Here is a 16,604-nt window from a genome sequence, read left to right as displayed (position 1 = left end):
TAATAAAATAGCTTTCTACTCGAATAGATAAAACACAATATCCTTGTGCTATTCTGGTAGTTACAGTTTTTTTAAATTTATTTATTTTGAGAGAGAGAGCTTGCATGAGCAGGGTAGGGACTGAGAGCGGGGGAGAGAGAGAATCCAAGCAGCCTCCATGCCATCAGTGTGGAGCCCAATGTGGGGCTTGAACCCAGTAACTGAGATCATGACCTGAACTGAAATCAAGAGTTAGACGCTTAATGGACTAAGTCACCCAGGTGCCCCTGGTAGTTACATTTTAAGAACATCTTTTATGTGTAAGTTCTTACAGGGAGGAGATTTGAAGATAATCAAGGATTGAGAATTATCTAAATGGTTTAAGTTTTTGGAGTGTAACAGGGACTCTTTCCATAAGTAGGGCACTAGCACTAGAAATGTCGTTTGAAACAAAAGGTTGGTTCATTTGGTTACATAATTCTTTTCTGAAGGGAAAAAAAAGCCTGGTCCTTAATATTTTTTTCTGAATTGTTTTAACTAGTGGAGGTGTATGGGAAGGTACTCATGTATAGGTTGATGTCAGTTTTTAGATAGCTATCTATATCTTAGTAGTCTGAATAGCACTCAGAAAAGATTTGTAAAGAAGGGTATATAACTTAGTTCTAAATAAATTGTTTCATTTAAACTGATTGTGAACATTGAATTAATTTGTTCTTTTTCAAATAAATTTATTGGCAGAACTAAGTTCAGAAAACCTCAGAACCTGCTTTAAGATCATCAATGGTTATATCTTTTTATCATCAACAGAATTTCTACAGGTATGGTTTAGTAGTTTCTGCGTTGTAAAAATTTATGTAGTTATTTGATTGTTGCTCATTTGAAATCAATAGGTACCTTTTACAAATTTTAAAGATCGCTCTATTACTTTAAAGAGAGAAAAAAACTTTGTAAGCACTGTAAGGCAGATAGGATGCAGATAAATGTATCCTTACATTTCTGTAAAAATCAGTAAAGCAGTGAACTGTATTTTTATTTTCTAAGCTTTTCCTTCTTAAGAGTTCTAATTGAAACTTTACATGCTTAGAACTTAAGTATATAATGCACAAATAGGTGATAGTTCCACATTGAATTTTTGCCTTTTTTAATAGTGCAGATGTATTCATATGTATATTTTGACTTCTGATTGAATTTCAGACATATGCAGTAGGTCTATGTCAGTCCTTTTGTGAGCTGCTAAAGGAAATTACTACAGAAGGTCAAGTTCAAGTGCTCAAGGTATTGTCCTATGTTAAATGAATATTGTAATTTTTCCATCTGTATTTTGCAAAATTGGACCTTCATTTGGGTTTGGATGATTGGCAAGAAAAGTACTAGACAGTTTTTTCTTTTAAAGTTATTTAATTTCTCTGACACCTCTGAACCAGGGATCTCAAACTTGAATGTGCATACAGATCTCCTGAGGATGTTGTTAAAATGCAGATTCCACGTTTCTGACAAGGTCCCTGCTGATGGGACCCTAATCAAGGCCCATTCCTCCTCCCCCATTCTGAAACCTTACTTTGTGTAGCAAGGTTTTAAAATGTTTATGAATTGTAAACATATATTGGTAGCATGTGATACGTCTCACTGCTCCAGTTGGTTAGCCTACTTGTAGGAAGAAATTTTATTATTATAATTTAGAACTTTTAATTTGTGTTGGCTATCATAGTTACACTACTAACTTGTATAGATTGTGTATAATTTAGAATGAATATCAAATCATTGTGTTGTATACCTGAAAGTAATGTATGTTCTATGTCAGTTATACCTCAATTAAAAAAAAAACTTTAAAAATAAACTGAGTTAATCTTTATGCCTTATATCTTTCCAGGTTAAAGATCTTTATATGTTGCATATAATTGTGTATAATTAAGAACAGGCTCCGAGTTGTATATATTTATGTACTTAAGATATAACTAGTATCAAATATATATATTTATAAACACATAGGTGTTTATAAATATAGTGAAATATATATATTTATAAACACATAGGTGTTTATAAATATATAGTGAAATATATCTTTACATGTACACGTATGTGTGTGTATATACATAACGTTCACATGTGCTCTGTTTGTACTTCACAAGAATGTACATCCCCTTTTTATCCCCCTCATTTCTTAGCTGTGTTCTAGATCAGATACGGTCAGATATGCAAGATGGTTAGGTGAAGTATTAATTATCATAACAAAGTATGATTTATTGTATGGAAACCATGGCATTTATTTAGGTCCTAAAAACTATATAATTTCCCCCCAGTGAAATAAAAAGTGTTTGCTCAAAGAGGTCCATTTTAAGAAAGGTACAATTGACCCTTGAATAAGTCAGAGGCTTAAGTTGGTGACGCTGTGCACATTTGAAAATCCAGGTTTAACTTCTGAATCCCCATAAACTTCTAATAAACCCTGCTGTTGACCAAACGCTTATGTAAATAATCCATTAACACGTGTGTTTTAAGTTTATCTGTATTATATACTGTATTCTTAAAGTAAGGCAGAAAAAATGTTATTATGGAAATCATATGAGATAAAATGAAAAGAAATGAGAAAATGCATTTACTGTACTATACTGAAAGAATCTGCATAAAAGTGGAATTGCACACTTCAAACCCATGTTGTTCGAGAGTCAGCTGTATGTAACTAATGAAAGTAATTGTCATACTAATCCACAGTGTAAATGGAGGGGGGGGTTACTAAGCGGGTAAATGTGCAGATGGTAAAATCCTCTGTATTAACCACTGTGATAGCTGCTATGCTTCGAATAAGAGTAATTATCAGTGTGAACTTACTGAAGCATCATAATATTTAAAGTGTTCTTCAGACATTTATTGTATACACGCACTTGTAAAACTCCAGATATCCATGTTAATATGCTTATTGATTTTACTTTCATATTGGTTGCATTTGATATCTTTGGTGATTATTCATTTATTCACCAAGTGGGTCAGCAAACTTTCTGTAAAGTACCAGATAGTAAATGTTTTAGGGTTTGTGGGCCCATAGAGTCTTTGTCTCAACTATTTGTATGTGCCATTATAGAATTGAAAGCAGTTATAAATGATATGTAATTGAATAAGTGTGGCTGTATTCCAGTAATGCTTTATTGATAGGGTTATGGTTCATGGACATAGTGTGTCAACCCTTGGTATTGGTATTTATTGCTTTCTTCTACTAGGCATAGGTGATAGGAAAAAAGTTTCTGCCTTTTTTTTTTTTTTTAAATTTTTTTTTAATGTTTATTTATTTTTGAGAGAGAGAAACAGAGTGTGAGCAGGGGAGGGGCAGAGAGAGAGGGAGACACAGAACTGGAAGCAGGCTCCAGGCTCCAAGCTGTCAGCCCAGAGCCCGACACGGGGCTCGAACTCTCAGACTGTGAGGTCATGACCTGAGCTGAAGTCGGACGCTTAACCGACTGAGCCACCCAGGCGCCCCCAGTTTCTGCTTTTAACTCATTTTGTTGGAGGGGAGTGGCAAGTAAACAAAACAGTCCCTATTCAGTGTTATTTAAATAGTGGTTTTGCATTAGAGGTTTAGTAGGCGTTTATGGTTTCCAGATAAAACACAGTTTTTTAATTTGCAAATTATGGCAACCTAGGTTAGGATGAATTAGACAAATACCAAGTTAAATAACACAAAGAAGTGAGAAAGACTAAGAGCAGAGAAAATACTGTGATGATTGTCTATTGAAGGTGAAGATAATGGTGGTATTTAAAACATATAGTAACTATAAATTGGAAGGTATCCTATGCTGTAGTACTGAGGTTTTCACTTATCAGATGATCAGACAAGGGAGGTACCATATCATATCATTAAGGACTATATATATTTCCCAGGGCCACTATAACAAAGTACCACAGTGTGGGTGACTTACAACAATAGAAGTCAACGTATAATAGTAATTACGTTTCTCGTAGGGTTCTACGTACCAGAAATCTAAAATCAAGATGTTGGCGCGGCCAACAAAATATGGCAAAACTCTGGTTTTAATTTCATATTTATTTTCTTTCTTAGTATAGGGTTAAAGGGTGAGAATGTGAGCCACAGTTGGAAAAGAAGCATTGGGCTCTGAAGGGGTAATTATAGGAATCTGTGGCTTATAGAGACCCTGGATGCCTGAGGCCTGGTCTGCTGCTATGTGTTTTCTCAGTCCTCACTCCCACTACTTTCAAAGGATTCTCTCAGCTGCAAAGATTTTAAGTAACACTGGACATGTTGTGTACAAAAATGTTCTTGCGAATTTTTAATGCATTTATGCCCTTACCAAACTGATGTGGCAGCAATATCTAATTTTACTGAGAAACTTCATTTGTCTTAGGTAATCCTAGCCTCATCTTTTGCCTGGGTGATAATTTCTTCCCCAGAACTAGAAGATATTAAAAAAAAAAAAAAAAAAAAAAAAAAAGTCAACACTGGGCCTTAATTCTACCTGAGGAAAAAATGACTGGCAATATAGGAGTGAAAGAAATTTGAAAGGAAATTGCCTTCTCATTTTGATGGTATCTTTATAGATTTCTCTCTCTCTCTCTCTCTCTCTCTCTCTCTCTCTCTCTCTCTCTCTGTCTTTCTCTCTCGGAGTGTGTGTGTGTGTGTGTGTATCTATATTTCTCCTCTAGGAGACTAAGCTTTTCCATGGTCCTAACTTCAATAAATTATGTATTTTCTTTTCTCTGAATGCATACAGTGTAAATGTTTTGGAAGCGAGGGAATCCATAATTCTTACGTTAAGGATTGCACAGTGATTATCCCTACGTCCAGCAGAAATACCAACTAAAACATACCAACTGTACTGTATTCTGGGCCTAACTTCTCTCATTTGTTAATGTAAGGAGTTGTGCCACATGAAATTTTAATAATTCGTAACTGCATTATCTGAAGTCCTCTGTGCTAAATTTTAATGAATATATTTTAAGTGATTAAGAGGTTGTTTCTTAGTTTTAAACATCTCCCAAAAAATTTGAATTGCAATGTTTTTGCATTTTCCTGCTTTGTCATGGTATTAATAATTTCTGAAGGACAAATTGTTCTGAGCCATATGGAATGGGCATTGTGAAATTTATTTGAAAAATGATGCAGATTTTTAGGATGTGTCAGAAGGGGAATGTTGACTATTTTTAATTCTATTCTTAACGAAATAATATAATTAAAGCGCTCTGGCATGGTGGGTGAGACTACAGATTGAAGTGAAACTTGCCAGGGTTGGAATATTGGCCCTGCTCCTTCACAGCTGTGGAAGGTGAGCAGGTTACTGTGTTCCTCACTTTCCATCTTGAAAATGGGCAGGAAAACTACCTGTATCCTAGAGTTGAGAGGAGGATCACATGAGCTTACATGTGTGAAGTACTCACCACAGTGCCTACCATGTAATCAGGTAGTATAAGTGTTGGCTATTTTTACCTAATTATATAATTAAGTACTTGTCCAATATCTCCCTTCGGAGAAAGTTAGGCTACCAAACTTGTAGGCCATATAATTTATTTGGTTAAGATTTTTGGCTGTAAGAAAACCAAAACAAATCAAGTTATTCCACCTCTTCTATTGAACATTTCTTCTAAATAAGTGTTTAAAGTAAAAAATACATTAGTTAAAACTTCAAAACTAAGGCTATTTACACAATGATAAAACTTCATTTTTTATCAAGAATTATATATCTCAGGGGCGCCTGGGTGGCTCAGTCGGTTAAGCAGCCGACTTCGGCTCAGGTCATGATCTCGCGGTCCATGAATTCGAGCCCTGCGTCGGGCTCTGTGCTGACAGCTCAGAGCCTGGAGCCTGTTTCAGATTCTGTGTCTCCCTCTCTCTCTGACCCTCCCCCTTTCATGCTCTGTCTCTCTCTGTCTCAAAAATAAATAAACGTTAAAAAAAATAAAAAAGAATTATATATCTCAGCTGGCTCTTTGAAATTAATTTTATTTAATTCTTTCTGGCTTTCCAAAATAGTAGCATAGTCTTTTAAAAATTTTTTATTGTGGAAATTACCAAATTTACTAGAAAAAAATTTCTTTGCCTCTCCTTTTTCCTTTCATGTGAAAGGTGATATCACTGTTGGTTTTTTTTTATTAAAAAAATTTTTTTAATGTTCATTTTTGAGAGAGAGCGCGCAAGTGGGACAAGAGCAAAGAGAGAGGGAGACACAGAATCTGAAGCAGGATCCAGGCTCTGAGCTGTCAGCACAGAGCCCGACATGGAGCCGGAACTCAGGAACTGTGAGATCATGACCTGAGCTGAAGTCAGACGCTCAGCAATTGACTGAGCCATCCGTGCGCCCCTGATATCATTGTTTCTTAATTGTACCTAATAATATTTGATTTAGTAATTCACAAATCAGTTATCATGCAAGTGTACGTTAAAATATTTGTACCATGTAACAAAAGTTAAAGATTAAACCAGTTTCTTCGGACATATGGCGACAGGAGTTCCTTGATAGGATATGAGTACTTGAATTAAAAATTGGCCATCTCATACAACATTTAACACTATTTTTGGGTAAACATTGCTATAATTAAACCTGTGTATTTTATTTGAAATCTCAGAGGCTAGATCTTATCATTTAATTGATGATAAATACTAGGAGTTTAGCAACTATGAATAAATTTTTTGTGTTTTTTAAATGAAGGAATATTTTAGGACAATGGTGCTTTTATGCCTGTACTTGAAAACTGAGAGAATTCTCAAAATTTTTGTCATTTTCCTATTCTCAGAGTTCCAGTAAAGCTATAATAATATTTAATATTAGCTCATTATTTTCATTTTTAATACCTCTAACATACTGTTTCTTAATATAGTAAGCCATATAACATTTTTAATACATTTTTGGCTAAATGTCACTGTTACACTAATTTCTGACACTATCTAGAAGTAACTGCTTTATTCTTTGAAGCAGAAAATTATAATGTTACAAAAATTGGATAGAGAGACAAGTATACCTGCTTTAGAAGCAAAGAGCAAAAATAGATTTTATTATATTTTGTGACTCAGAACAAGTTATCTAGGTGAATACAATTATATTCTAAAAATACTCAAATTTGAATTACTAACCTCTCTTTAATTTGAAATTTGTCTATATGAATACATATCATTTTGAGTTTAGAAACTCTCTTGTCATGGTCTTATCAACCAGTAATGAGTCATGTTGCTTTCATTCACTGTAGTAAGACTTAAGATGGCACAAATATTTTTAAGGTATAATTTATTCTGTAATAATAATAATAGATCTAATATTAACGTATATACTACACATTGCTAAGCACATAACAATCCTCACATAAACTTATGATGATAGTACTGGTTTTTTTTCCCCATTTTACAGATGAGAAATTAAATCACAAAGAGGTAAATACTTTGTCCAAGGTCACACACCTACTAAGTATTGGATCTGTAATATAAACATAGGCATTCTGACTTCAGGATCCATGCCTTTAACCACTGTGTTTGCAGTGTAAGCCTAAAACAAGAAAATGGTTTGAGTGGAAGATACCAGCTAAAAGCCTGCATTTTTTTTGACAGATTTAAAAAATATAGTCTGTTCCAAGTATATTCAGAAAAGGGATGGATTAAAACCAAAGTGTAGAAGTTTAATTTATAATAGCAGAATGATAAAAAATAATTAGTAATAGGTAATTAGATGATTGGAGGTACCCCAGCCTATTAAACCACATGGAAAAGTACTGTGCAGCTTAAAAAGGAATGAAGATGACCTCTGTATAATAGTGTTCGAATGATTTTGAGATGATAGGCGACGACTAGTGTCTGGAATTCTCTTGTTTCAAGAGTACAGCATACAGAGCAGTGGACAAAGAAACCAAATTAATAAAGGTGGTTATGGAGTGGGAAGAGGGAGAGAGGGTAAAAGGTAGATCTTTCAGGTTGTATGCCTGTTGTTTGCTTTAGGTTTTGGAGTCAAATAGATGCTTTACAGGATTTAAAATAATAAAGCAGAAGTAGTTCCTAAAGATCAAAAACAGGTAAAACATTTGCATCTATTATTATGTTGGTGCCATAGCCATCTGAGAAGAATATTTCAAGTAAATTTAGTACATAGTATTTTACATGTGTATCCCTGGTGGGATACAATATTAGACCAGAAAGAAACACTCGGAAATTATAAATTGCTTTCAACAGTGTTATTGTCATTACTAATTATTAGTATGGTTATTTTGAAACCTGTAAGTATATATGTAGAATCTTGTATTTATTAGTAAGAAACAAGTTAATGTTATTACAATCTGAGATTTATCACTGTAAGAGAAAGATGGAAATACAAAATCACAGAATTTATGTCAAACACTGTAATGTTAGCTGGAGTTGGTGAATTTATGGTGTATACTTTTCGGGAAGAGAGAACAGATTTCTTAAAGCTGTCTAAGGGAAAGAATAGAAGCAGTGTTAATCCAGTGGCATAGATAGTGGCATAGAATCCTAGAACATAGATTGTAGCCTGTAAATGTTGTTTCCTGCTGGTTGGCTCCAGAGTTGAGACAAGAGATACTCAAGATAAAATGGAGAGATCTCTTTGTGTCAGAAGGAAGAGAAGGTGGGAGTCTATGGAAAGGATACAGGAATCAATTTGAAGGAGCTCCTACTTGGCTAATGATGGGACAGTTTGAGCATCAGAATAAAACTGCACTGATTAAAACACATCACACAAGCTAGAATTCCTGAGAACATAATGATTCCCCTCCTAAGAAGAGTAAGTTATGATTTAAATTCTATTAATATCTGTATATTACCTTATTTAAAGTATCTTTGATTACTTTAGTTGTCTTTAGAGTTATTTTCTTCTGTTTGGCCATCCGTGTGTACCTGCATTTCACTTGATATATACAGAATTGTTTATTACCCCTGAAATCATTAGATGGATTTTTCAAATTTTTTTTAGAATGGAAGGCAGTGCTGCTGATCGAAATGTTCGGAAGGATTTTGATCCTAGGTTTATAGAGGTGCCTTCTTCAGTGGAAATAGTCATAATTTTAGCTCTGTGGCTTTTAAGTCAAAACTGCTTTATCTTACTTGGAAAGTGGACTGTGAAATGTCATGTGTGGAAGTTAAAAAGGACCGTTCCGTGGATTTTCACTTCTGAGGTTCATCATGTCCACAATAAAACCTCATTATTATTAGCAGGACCATAATTGTACCATTGGTCAAACATGAAAACTAGGATTAATTCCAGACTTTTTCACCTTTGGTTAACTGTTCAATTGGTTTTCTAAATCTTATCAGTTCTGTTTTTTAAATTTTCTCTTGATTCTGTTTCACAATCCCTGCTCCAAGTCTCATAATAGCATTTTGGTACATAATTTTTCAGAAACAACCTCATCTTCCATAGCTATGGTTCCTAACCTTTTTGAATACAAAGATTCCATTTTAGTCCTGAAATATTTGTGGGTCCTTTATACAATAGTAACTGTCTTTATATATAAAGAAAATGCATACTGACGGCTGGTTTGTACTGAATGATAGATTTAAGTGAATTTATACTTTGAAAATCATAACGATCTAAATGGGTGATGATTACTCCTTTTCTGCACACACTTCTATAATCTTTGGAGTTAATAATTTTTTTGGTGTAATTTTTTATATGCACTACTTTCTTTGCCAGTAGTTTCTGCTCAATACATTCAGATGCTTTGACCCATCAGGTATTTTATTACTTTAATTTTCTTGATGAAGTCTCTTCCAGAGCTGTCCTCACTCCCCGGCCTTCCTCTTCTGCCCCAGGCTTGTAGCTGCTTCTTGTTCCCGGTATTCCGAAATTTTACAATGATGTGCCTTGATGTCAGTTGATTTTAATTTATTGTACTAGGCACTACTGGGGTCTCCTAGTCTGGAAACTCTTTTAGAGCCTTTCAAGATAATACACTATCTTCCCTGGGGAGAGAGATGGTCAGTTGCCCAGATGTGCAGATTTGGGAATATTGGGCAATCTGTTCCATAAATAGACTTTCAGTCAGTCTTAGTTTTAGCTTTTTCTATACTCTATTTTCCAAAGGAGATTCTGCTAATTTCTGTGGGTTTTGATGAGAGGTAGCAAGAAGATAGATGGTGTAAATTAAGTTGCTTCTCCACTCTGTCCATTGCAACCTTAGGTTTTTAGCTCTTTGTGACCTGATAAGTCACTTACTTTTTTAATTTCTTCTTTGTGTCTTCCAGTGTTCATCTCTCATCCTGTGGTCCTTTTACAATTATGCCCCCTCCCTTTAAAATCCTTGTACTGTAATTATAGCAGAGTATCAGGAGGGAATGAAGTTAAATGTTTGTCTAACATCAGCAAATGATTTATTTTCCATTCATAGCTAAAGTAGAGACTTGGTGGTAGCATCTACCTCTGAGATTCTCTCAGTTTACTAGTTTATCTACATATTTCCCCATCTTATTCCAAATCTCTCTCTTTTTTAAAAATTTTTTTTTCAACGTTTTTATTTATTTTTGGGACAGAGAGAGACAGAGCATGAACGGGGGAGGGGCAGAGAGAGAGGGAGACACAGAATCGGAAACAGGCTCCAGGCTCTGAGCCATCAGCCCAGAGCCCGACGCGGGGCTCGAACTCACGGACCGCGAGATCGTGACCTGGCTGAAGTCGGATGCTTAACCGACCGCGCCACCCAGGCGCCCCATCTCTCTTTTTTTAAATACACTTTATTGTGGTTAGATTGAATTATCTTCAGAATTTCATCTCTGGTTGCTTTTAATCAGGAGCTATGATATCTTTTATCCTATATCTCTTAGTAGATAGAATATTGCTTGGCCCACAGAGTTTTTGTATTTTTAAACTTTTCTTTGGACATTCCCTTTACTTCTTGCTCAAAATTAGAGCATCCATGGGTATTATTTGCTTATCCTGACAATGTTTCAAAATGCATGGAGATATATTTGATTGTGATCGTGTTTGGAGTATGCTCTTGGCAGATAATGAACAGAAACCAGAGATGCTAAAAGCCCATCAATGCATGAAGTAGTCCTGAACAGTAAATCCTTATCCCACTCAGAATGTCAGTCATCACGCTTGAGAAATAATGCTACAAGTTTTAAGGGCAGCTTGGCTCTGCCTTGAGTCTAGTACCTGCCCACAAACCTCTTAAATGGTGTCTGGTTTCATTCTTACCTCTCCAGCAGTGGTGCTATAAGCATGGGAGATTCCTTCTTGGTCCTCATTGCTGCTTCCTGACTATTGCCCTTCGTGCTCCCTAAAAAATATAACAAAAATAAACAAACAAAAAATCTCACTCTACTTTGAATTTCATGCTACCTATCTTTGTTATAGAGGGAACCCATTTCACTCACACTTCAAAATTTTCACCTGTAACAATCAGTGTTGATGATTGGTAACTTACATAATTATATTATAAATGAAATAAGATTATTTCTCACTTAATAAATATACAGTATGTATGCAACAAGCCTTTTTTGTCTAATTTATTGATCAACTTGGAAGGTGGATTCACCTTTGGAGAGTGAGTATAGTTTTCATTAACTTCCCTTTTCTCGCTTAAAAGCCAATACTTTTAAAAATAATTAACATACATTATTTAGGTATGTAATATAATGATCTAGTAGTTCTGCACATGACTCTGTTCTCAGCGTGAAAAGTGTACTCTTAATCCCCTTCACTCTATATCACACACCTTCCCACCTACCACCTCTGGTAACCACCAGTTCTCTGTATTTAAGACTGTTTTTTTGGCTTGTCTCTTTTTTTCTTTGTAAACTATTTTGTTGCATAAATTCCACACGAGTGCAATCATATGGTATTTGTCTTTCTCTCACTGACTTACGTCATATAGCATAATACCCTCTAGATCCATCTGTGTTGTTGCAAATGGCAAGAGTTCATTCTTTTTTATGGCTGAGTAATATTCCTGTTTGCAATCCCACCAACAGTGCAACAGGGTTCCTTTTTCCCCACATCCTCAGTTATTTTAGCCATTTTTTGGGTGTGACATGATGCCTCATTTTGGTTTTAATTTTTATTTCCCTGATGATGAGTGATACGGAACATCTTTTCATGTGTCTGTTGGCAATGTATATGTCTTCTTTGGAAAAATACCTCTTTGTCATCTCATTTTAATCAGATTATTTGTTTTTTGGGGGTGGTGGTATTGCGTTGTCTAAGTTCTTTATATGTCTTGGATATTAATCCCGTTTCAGATACATTATTTGCAATTATCTTCTTACGCTTGGTAGATTGTCTTTTTGTTGATGGTTTCCTTTGCTGTGCAAAACCTTTTTATTTTGGTGTAGTTCCAATGCTTGCATTTTGCTTTTGTTTCCCTCACCAAAGGAGACTCAAGTGTTTCTACAGCAGACGTCTAAGACATTACTGCCTATGTTTCTTCCAGGAATTTTATCGTTTTGGATCTCACATTTAGGTCTTTAATCCATTTTCAGTTTGTTTCTGTATATGGTATAAGAAAATGATCCAGTTTCATTCTTTTGCATGTAGCTGTTGAGTTTTCCCAGTACCATTTGTTGAAGAGACAGTCTTTTTCCCATTGCATACTCTTGCCTCCTTTGTTGAAGATTAATTGACCATATAATTATGGGCTTATTTCTGTGCTCTCTGTTCTGTTCCACTGATTTATGTGTCTGTTGTTGTGCCAGTGCCATACTGTCTTAATTACTACAAAAAAGCAAACACTTATGAAATGCCTTTTGCTGCCTCTGTTGGTGTGACATTTTGTAAGGGTTTTTTATAATGCAAATGTGATACATTAACAGAATGATACCTGTTATTAGAATGTGATTAATTATTCTATGTGGTATGTATAGCTATGTCTATATATTATACACGTTATATCACTTTTTTTATCAAATCGATTTTTAATGGATTGCAAAAGTGCATCTAGTGTTGGAATATTGAATATGTCATGTGTTTGTGTATTCTGAGATTTAGTGTGTGTTCTTTAATTCATTGTTTTATTTACCTGTATTTGCATGAAGCAGTTACTTGCATTATTATTACAAGTATGTCTTTCTAATTTTTAGGTTGTGGAAAACGCCCTTAAAGTGAACCCAGTATTAGGTCCACAGATGTTTCAACCAATTCTACCCTGTGTTTTCAGAGGTATTATAGAAGGAGAGGTAAGATTTTCCTTAAGCTTCTAAGAGTAGTAGTATTGGACTCTAGGATTCTGCTTTTTTTCTTTAAGTTTTATGTATGTATGTATGTATGTATGCATTTATGTGTGTGTGTGTGTGTGTGAGAGAGAGAGAGAGAGAGAGAGAGAGAGAGAGAGCATGAGTGGGGGAGGGGCAGAGACAGAGGGAGAGAAAGAGACTCTCCAGCAGGCTCCACACTGCCAGCACAGAGCCTGACGTGGGGCTCAAGCCCACGGAGCTGCAAGATCATGATCTGAGCCAAAACCAAGAGTCGGATGCTTAACTGCCTGAGCCATCTACTTTTATTTTCCTTCTTCGTTGGAAAAATACTTTTTCTTTATTATTACAGATAAACAGAGACCTTTTCTTATAATTGGAGTGTTTTGAAGTATATCAAGTAATTTTCAGGGTAGTTATCCAACTTTGCATTTTCCTTCTCCACAAAGTATAGCTTTTTTTTTTTTAAACGTATGTCTCTTATTCATATGCATGTGTATTCATCCACAAAGATTTGAAATAGAGGAATGGAAAAGAACAGTGCTAGTTGTAGCACTTATTAAATATATGCAAATAATGCTTCTTTTTTTGAAGTCACTCTTTTAAGTTGATCCATGTAACTATGTACTTTTGGAGTATTCACAGTAGTAGGAATAAATAAGCCATCGGTAAATATTCTTTCTGTGTATCTGTTTATAATCCATGTAACATATATGTAACACATTTATTTGACCTTGTATGACATATATTTAGTAAGTTACTTCAAACTCAGATAATACTGGCACTTTATCCTAAAGAAGGGATTTTGATGTAGAATGGTATCGTATATCCCTGTTGACTGTTACTGTGTCCGTAATTGTTCTTATTTATACTCCTACCTAATTTTGGCTCCTACCTATACTCCTGACATAATTTTATGTGTGCTGTCATTTATTTTTACAGAGGTATCCTGTCGTGATGTCAACATATCTTGGCGTTATGGGTCGAGTCCTGCTACAAAATACTAGTTTTTTTTCTTCGCTTCTTAATGAGATGGCACATAAATTTAATCAAGAGGTAAGAATCAGTTTAGTTAAATTAAAGAAATGCAGTCTTTATTCAAATAAGGATTGGAAATAATTTGGTGGAATAATTCTATAAAAGTCTTGTAGTATTTAAAAGTTTATATTTAAAATTTTTAATAACTTACATTATACCTGTAATTTTGAAGAAAGAAAAAGGAATCTGTGAATGGCAACTGAAATTTACCCTTGTTCTCTTCATAATAGGCACTTGTATTCTGCTTAGCCATAGGACGGAATTTTGGTTTGTTTATGGTTGCAGTTTTTATTTATTCATACTTGAAGCAGAAATACTTGACATAAAATTATTTGCTGTCTTGCAATGTCATGCAGTGAGTTTCCTTCGTAATTATTGTGGGAAATAAGGTTATCAGCAAAAGCTTACTAAAAAAATACTGTAACTGAAACCAGCCACCAGGGCAAGTATGGAATAAGGTTCTTAAGTGAGTTGGTTACTTGAGACTATATACATTATGTTAAAATATGGTTTTTGTGTTTTAGGTCCTTAATCTTTTCACATTTGTAAGATCCAGAAGGTGGAAAAGTACTTGAACGATGTCTTTAGAATGGAGGCAATTTGTAAAATCTCTGTGAAACAAAACAAAGAATAACAGATGTGTTATTTCCACTTAAAGGAAATCTAGATCAAGGAAGTGCAAATTTGAGAATGTATATGGCTTTTCTAGAATTTCATTTAGATATTATCACTAGATAATATCTAAATATCGTTAGAACTCCTAGCCTTTGTTTAGATGAATAGATATGTAAGATTTTTCATTACCTTCATTAAATTTAGCTGTGATGGGATAATATTAAAACAGTTAAAGGAGTTTATTTAGTTCAGTTTAGCAAAATTTGTTGAGTGATTTTTAAAATAACAGTATTTTAACAACAATATAAGTGTCATGTATTATATTAAATCCTTACAACAACCTACTGAAATAATAGTATTTTTATTTCCATCTCTCATATAAGAAATCCGAGGCTTCCATAAATTTACGAGCTTGCCTAATTTTACACAGCTAGTAAGTGATGGAGTTTCTGTGTATATTCCAGCTAACCTATCTTTGGAGCCTCGTGTCTCAATGAACACTCTACACTGCCTCCTATCCATCCTGGATCAGACACTTGTACACTACACACTGGAGACATTTGTTTTGACAAGCTTAGAGTAATCTTAAGGGAGAGAATACTTAAATGGGTAATTTCACAGTAATCGTATGAGCACTATGTTAGAGATGTGTTCATTGTGCTGTGAGAAGAGAGCTGTCTCCTATGTTACATTTTTTTCCTTTTTTGTGTGTGATAAAACACATAATAAAATTTACCTTCAGTGATTTTTAAGTGTATCGTTCAGTGGTATTAAATATATTCATAATGTTGTACAGTCATCAGCACCATCCATCTTTATAACTCTTCCAGTCTTATAAAACTTCAACCTCTACACCCGTTAAACCATAACTCTCCTAGCTGCTGGCAACCACCATTACACTTTCTATGCCTGTGATTTTGACTACTCTTAAGTACCTCATGTAAATGGAATCATAAAGTATTTGCCTTTTTGTGACTAACTTACATTACTGACATAATTTCCTTGTTGTAACATAGGTCAGATTTTACTTTCTTTTTAAGGCCGAAAGATATTCCAATGTATGTATATGCCACATTTTGCTTCTCTGTTCATGCTTGGGTTACTTCCACAATTTAGCTACTGTGAATAAAGCTACTATGAACATGGCTTTACACTTACCTCTCGAAGTCACTGTTGTCACTTCTTTTGGATTGGTATCCTGAAGTGGAATCCCCGGGTCATATGGTAATTCTATTTTTAATTTTGCAAGGAAGCACCATACTCTTTTCCCCAGCAGCTGTGCCATTTCAAATTCCTGCCCACCGTGCACAAGGGTTCCAGTGTTTGCCACCACTTGTTGTTTCTGTTTTGTTGTTGTTGTTGTTTTGAGAGTGTTCACCTTAATGTGTGTGAGGTGGTATCTCCGTGTGTTTGTGAATGAATAGTGATGTAGACTGATGAATAGTGATGTGGACTGTCTCTTCATATGCTCATTGCCCATTTGTGTTTTTCTTCTTTGAAGAAATGTCTAGTCAAGTTCTTTGCCCTTCATTCAATCAGATTGTGTTTTGTTGTTGAGTTTGAGGAATTATTTATATGTTCTAGATACTAATTCCTAGATATTATGTGTTCTAGATATTAATTCCAGATAAATGATTTGCAAATATTTTATCCTGTTCTGTGGGTTGCCTTGTTCCTTTGCTGATACTTTTGCTACACAAGATTTTTTAGTTTTCAAGAAGTCCAGTTTGCCTTTCTTTTCCTTTTATTGCCTATGCCTTTCTGCCATATTCGAGAAATCATTGTCAAATCCAACGTGGGGAAGCTTTTTTACTGTGTTTTTTGTTTTGTTTTGTTTTGTTTT

The 16,604-nt window shown here is 34.7% G+C and overlaps 1 protein-coding gene across 4 annotated transcripts in view; it reads left to right on the top strand.

Moving 5' to 3' along the window:
• The window catches only part of IPO11 (importin 11), a 193,646-nt gene that overhangs the window by 107,717 nt on the left and 69,325 nt on the right, over nucleotides 1-16,604 (top strand). For all 4 annotated transcript variants that reach the window (XM_040452231.1, XM_040452225.1, XM_040452244.1 and 1 more), the window contains exons 23-26: nucleotides 718-797; nucleotides 1,174-1,254; nucleotides 12,998-13,093; nucleotides 14,051-14,164. In XM_040452231.1, coding sequence (XP_040308165.1) covers nucleotides 718-797; nucleotides 1,174-1,254; nucleotides 12,998-13,093; nucleotides 14,051-14,164 — 371 coding nt within the window. The remainder of the gene's footprint in view (nucleotides 1-717; nucleotides 798-1,173; nucleotides 1,255-12,997; nucleotides 13,094-14,050; nucleotides 14,165-16,604) is intronic.

This window comes from Herpailurus yagouaroundi, unplaced genomic scaffold, assembly GCF_014898765.1.
Source record: "Herpailurus yagouaroundi ecotype Mexico unplaced genomic scaffold, PumYag 29, whole genome shotgun sequence".
Taxonomy (NCBI): Eukaryota; Metazoa; Chordata; class Mammalia; order Carnivora; family Felidae; genus Herpailurus; species Herpailurus yagouaroundi.
This window is presented reverse-complemented; position numbering and strand designations above follow the sequence as displayed.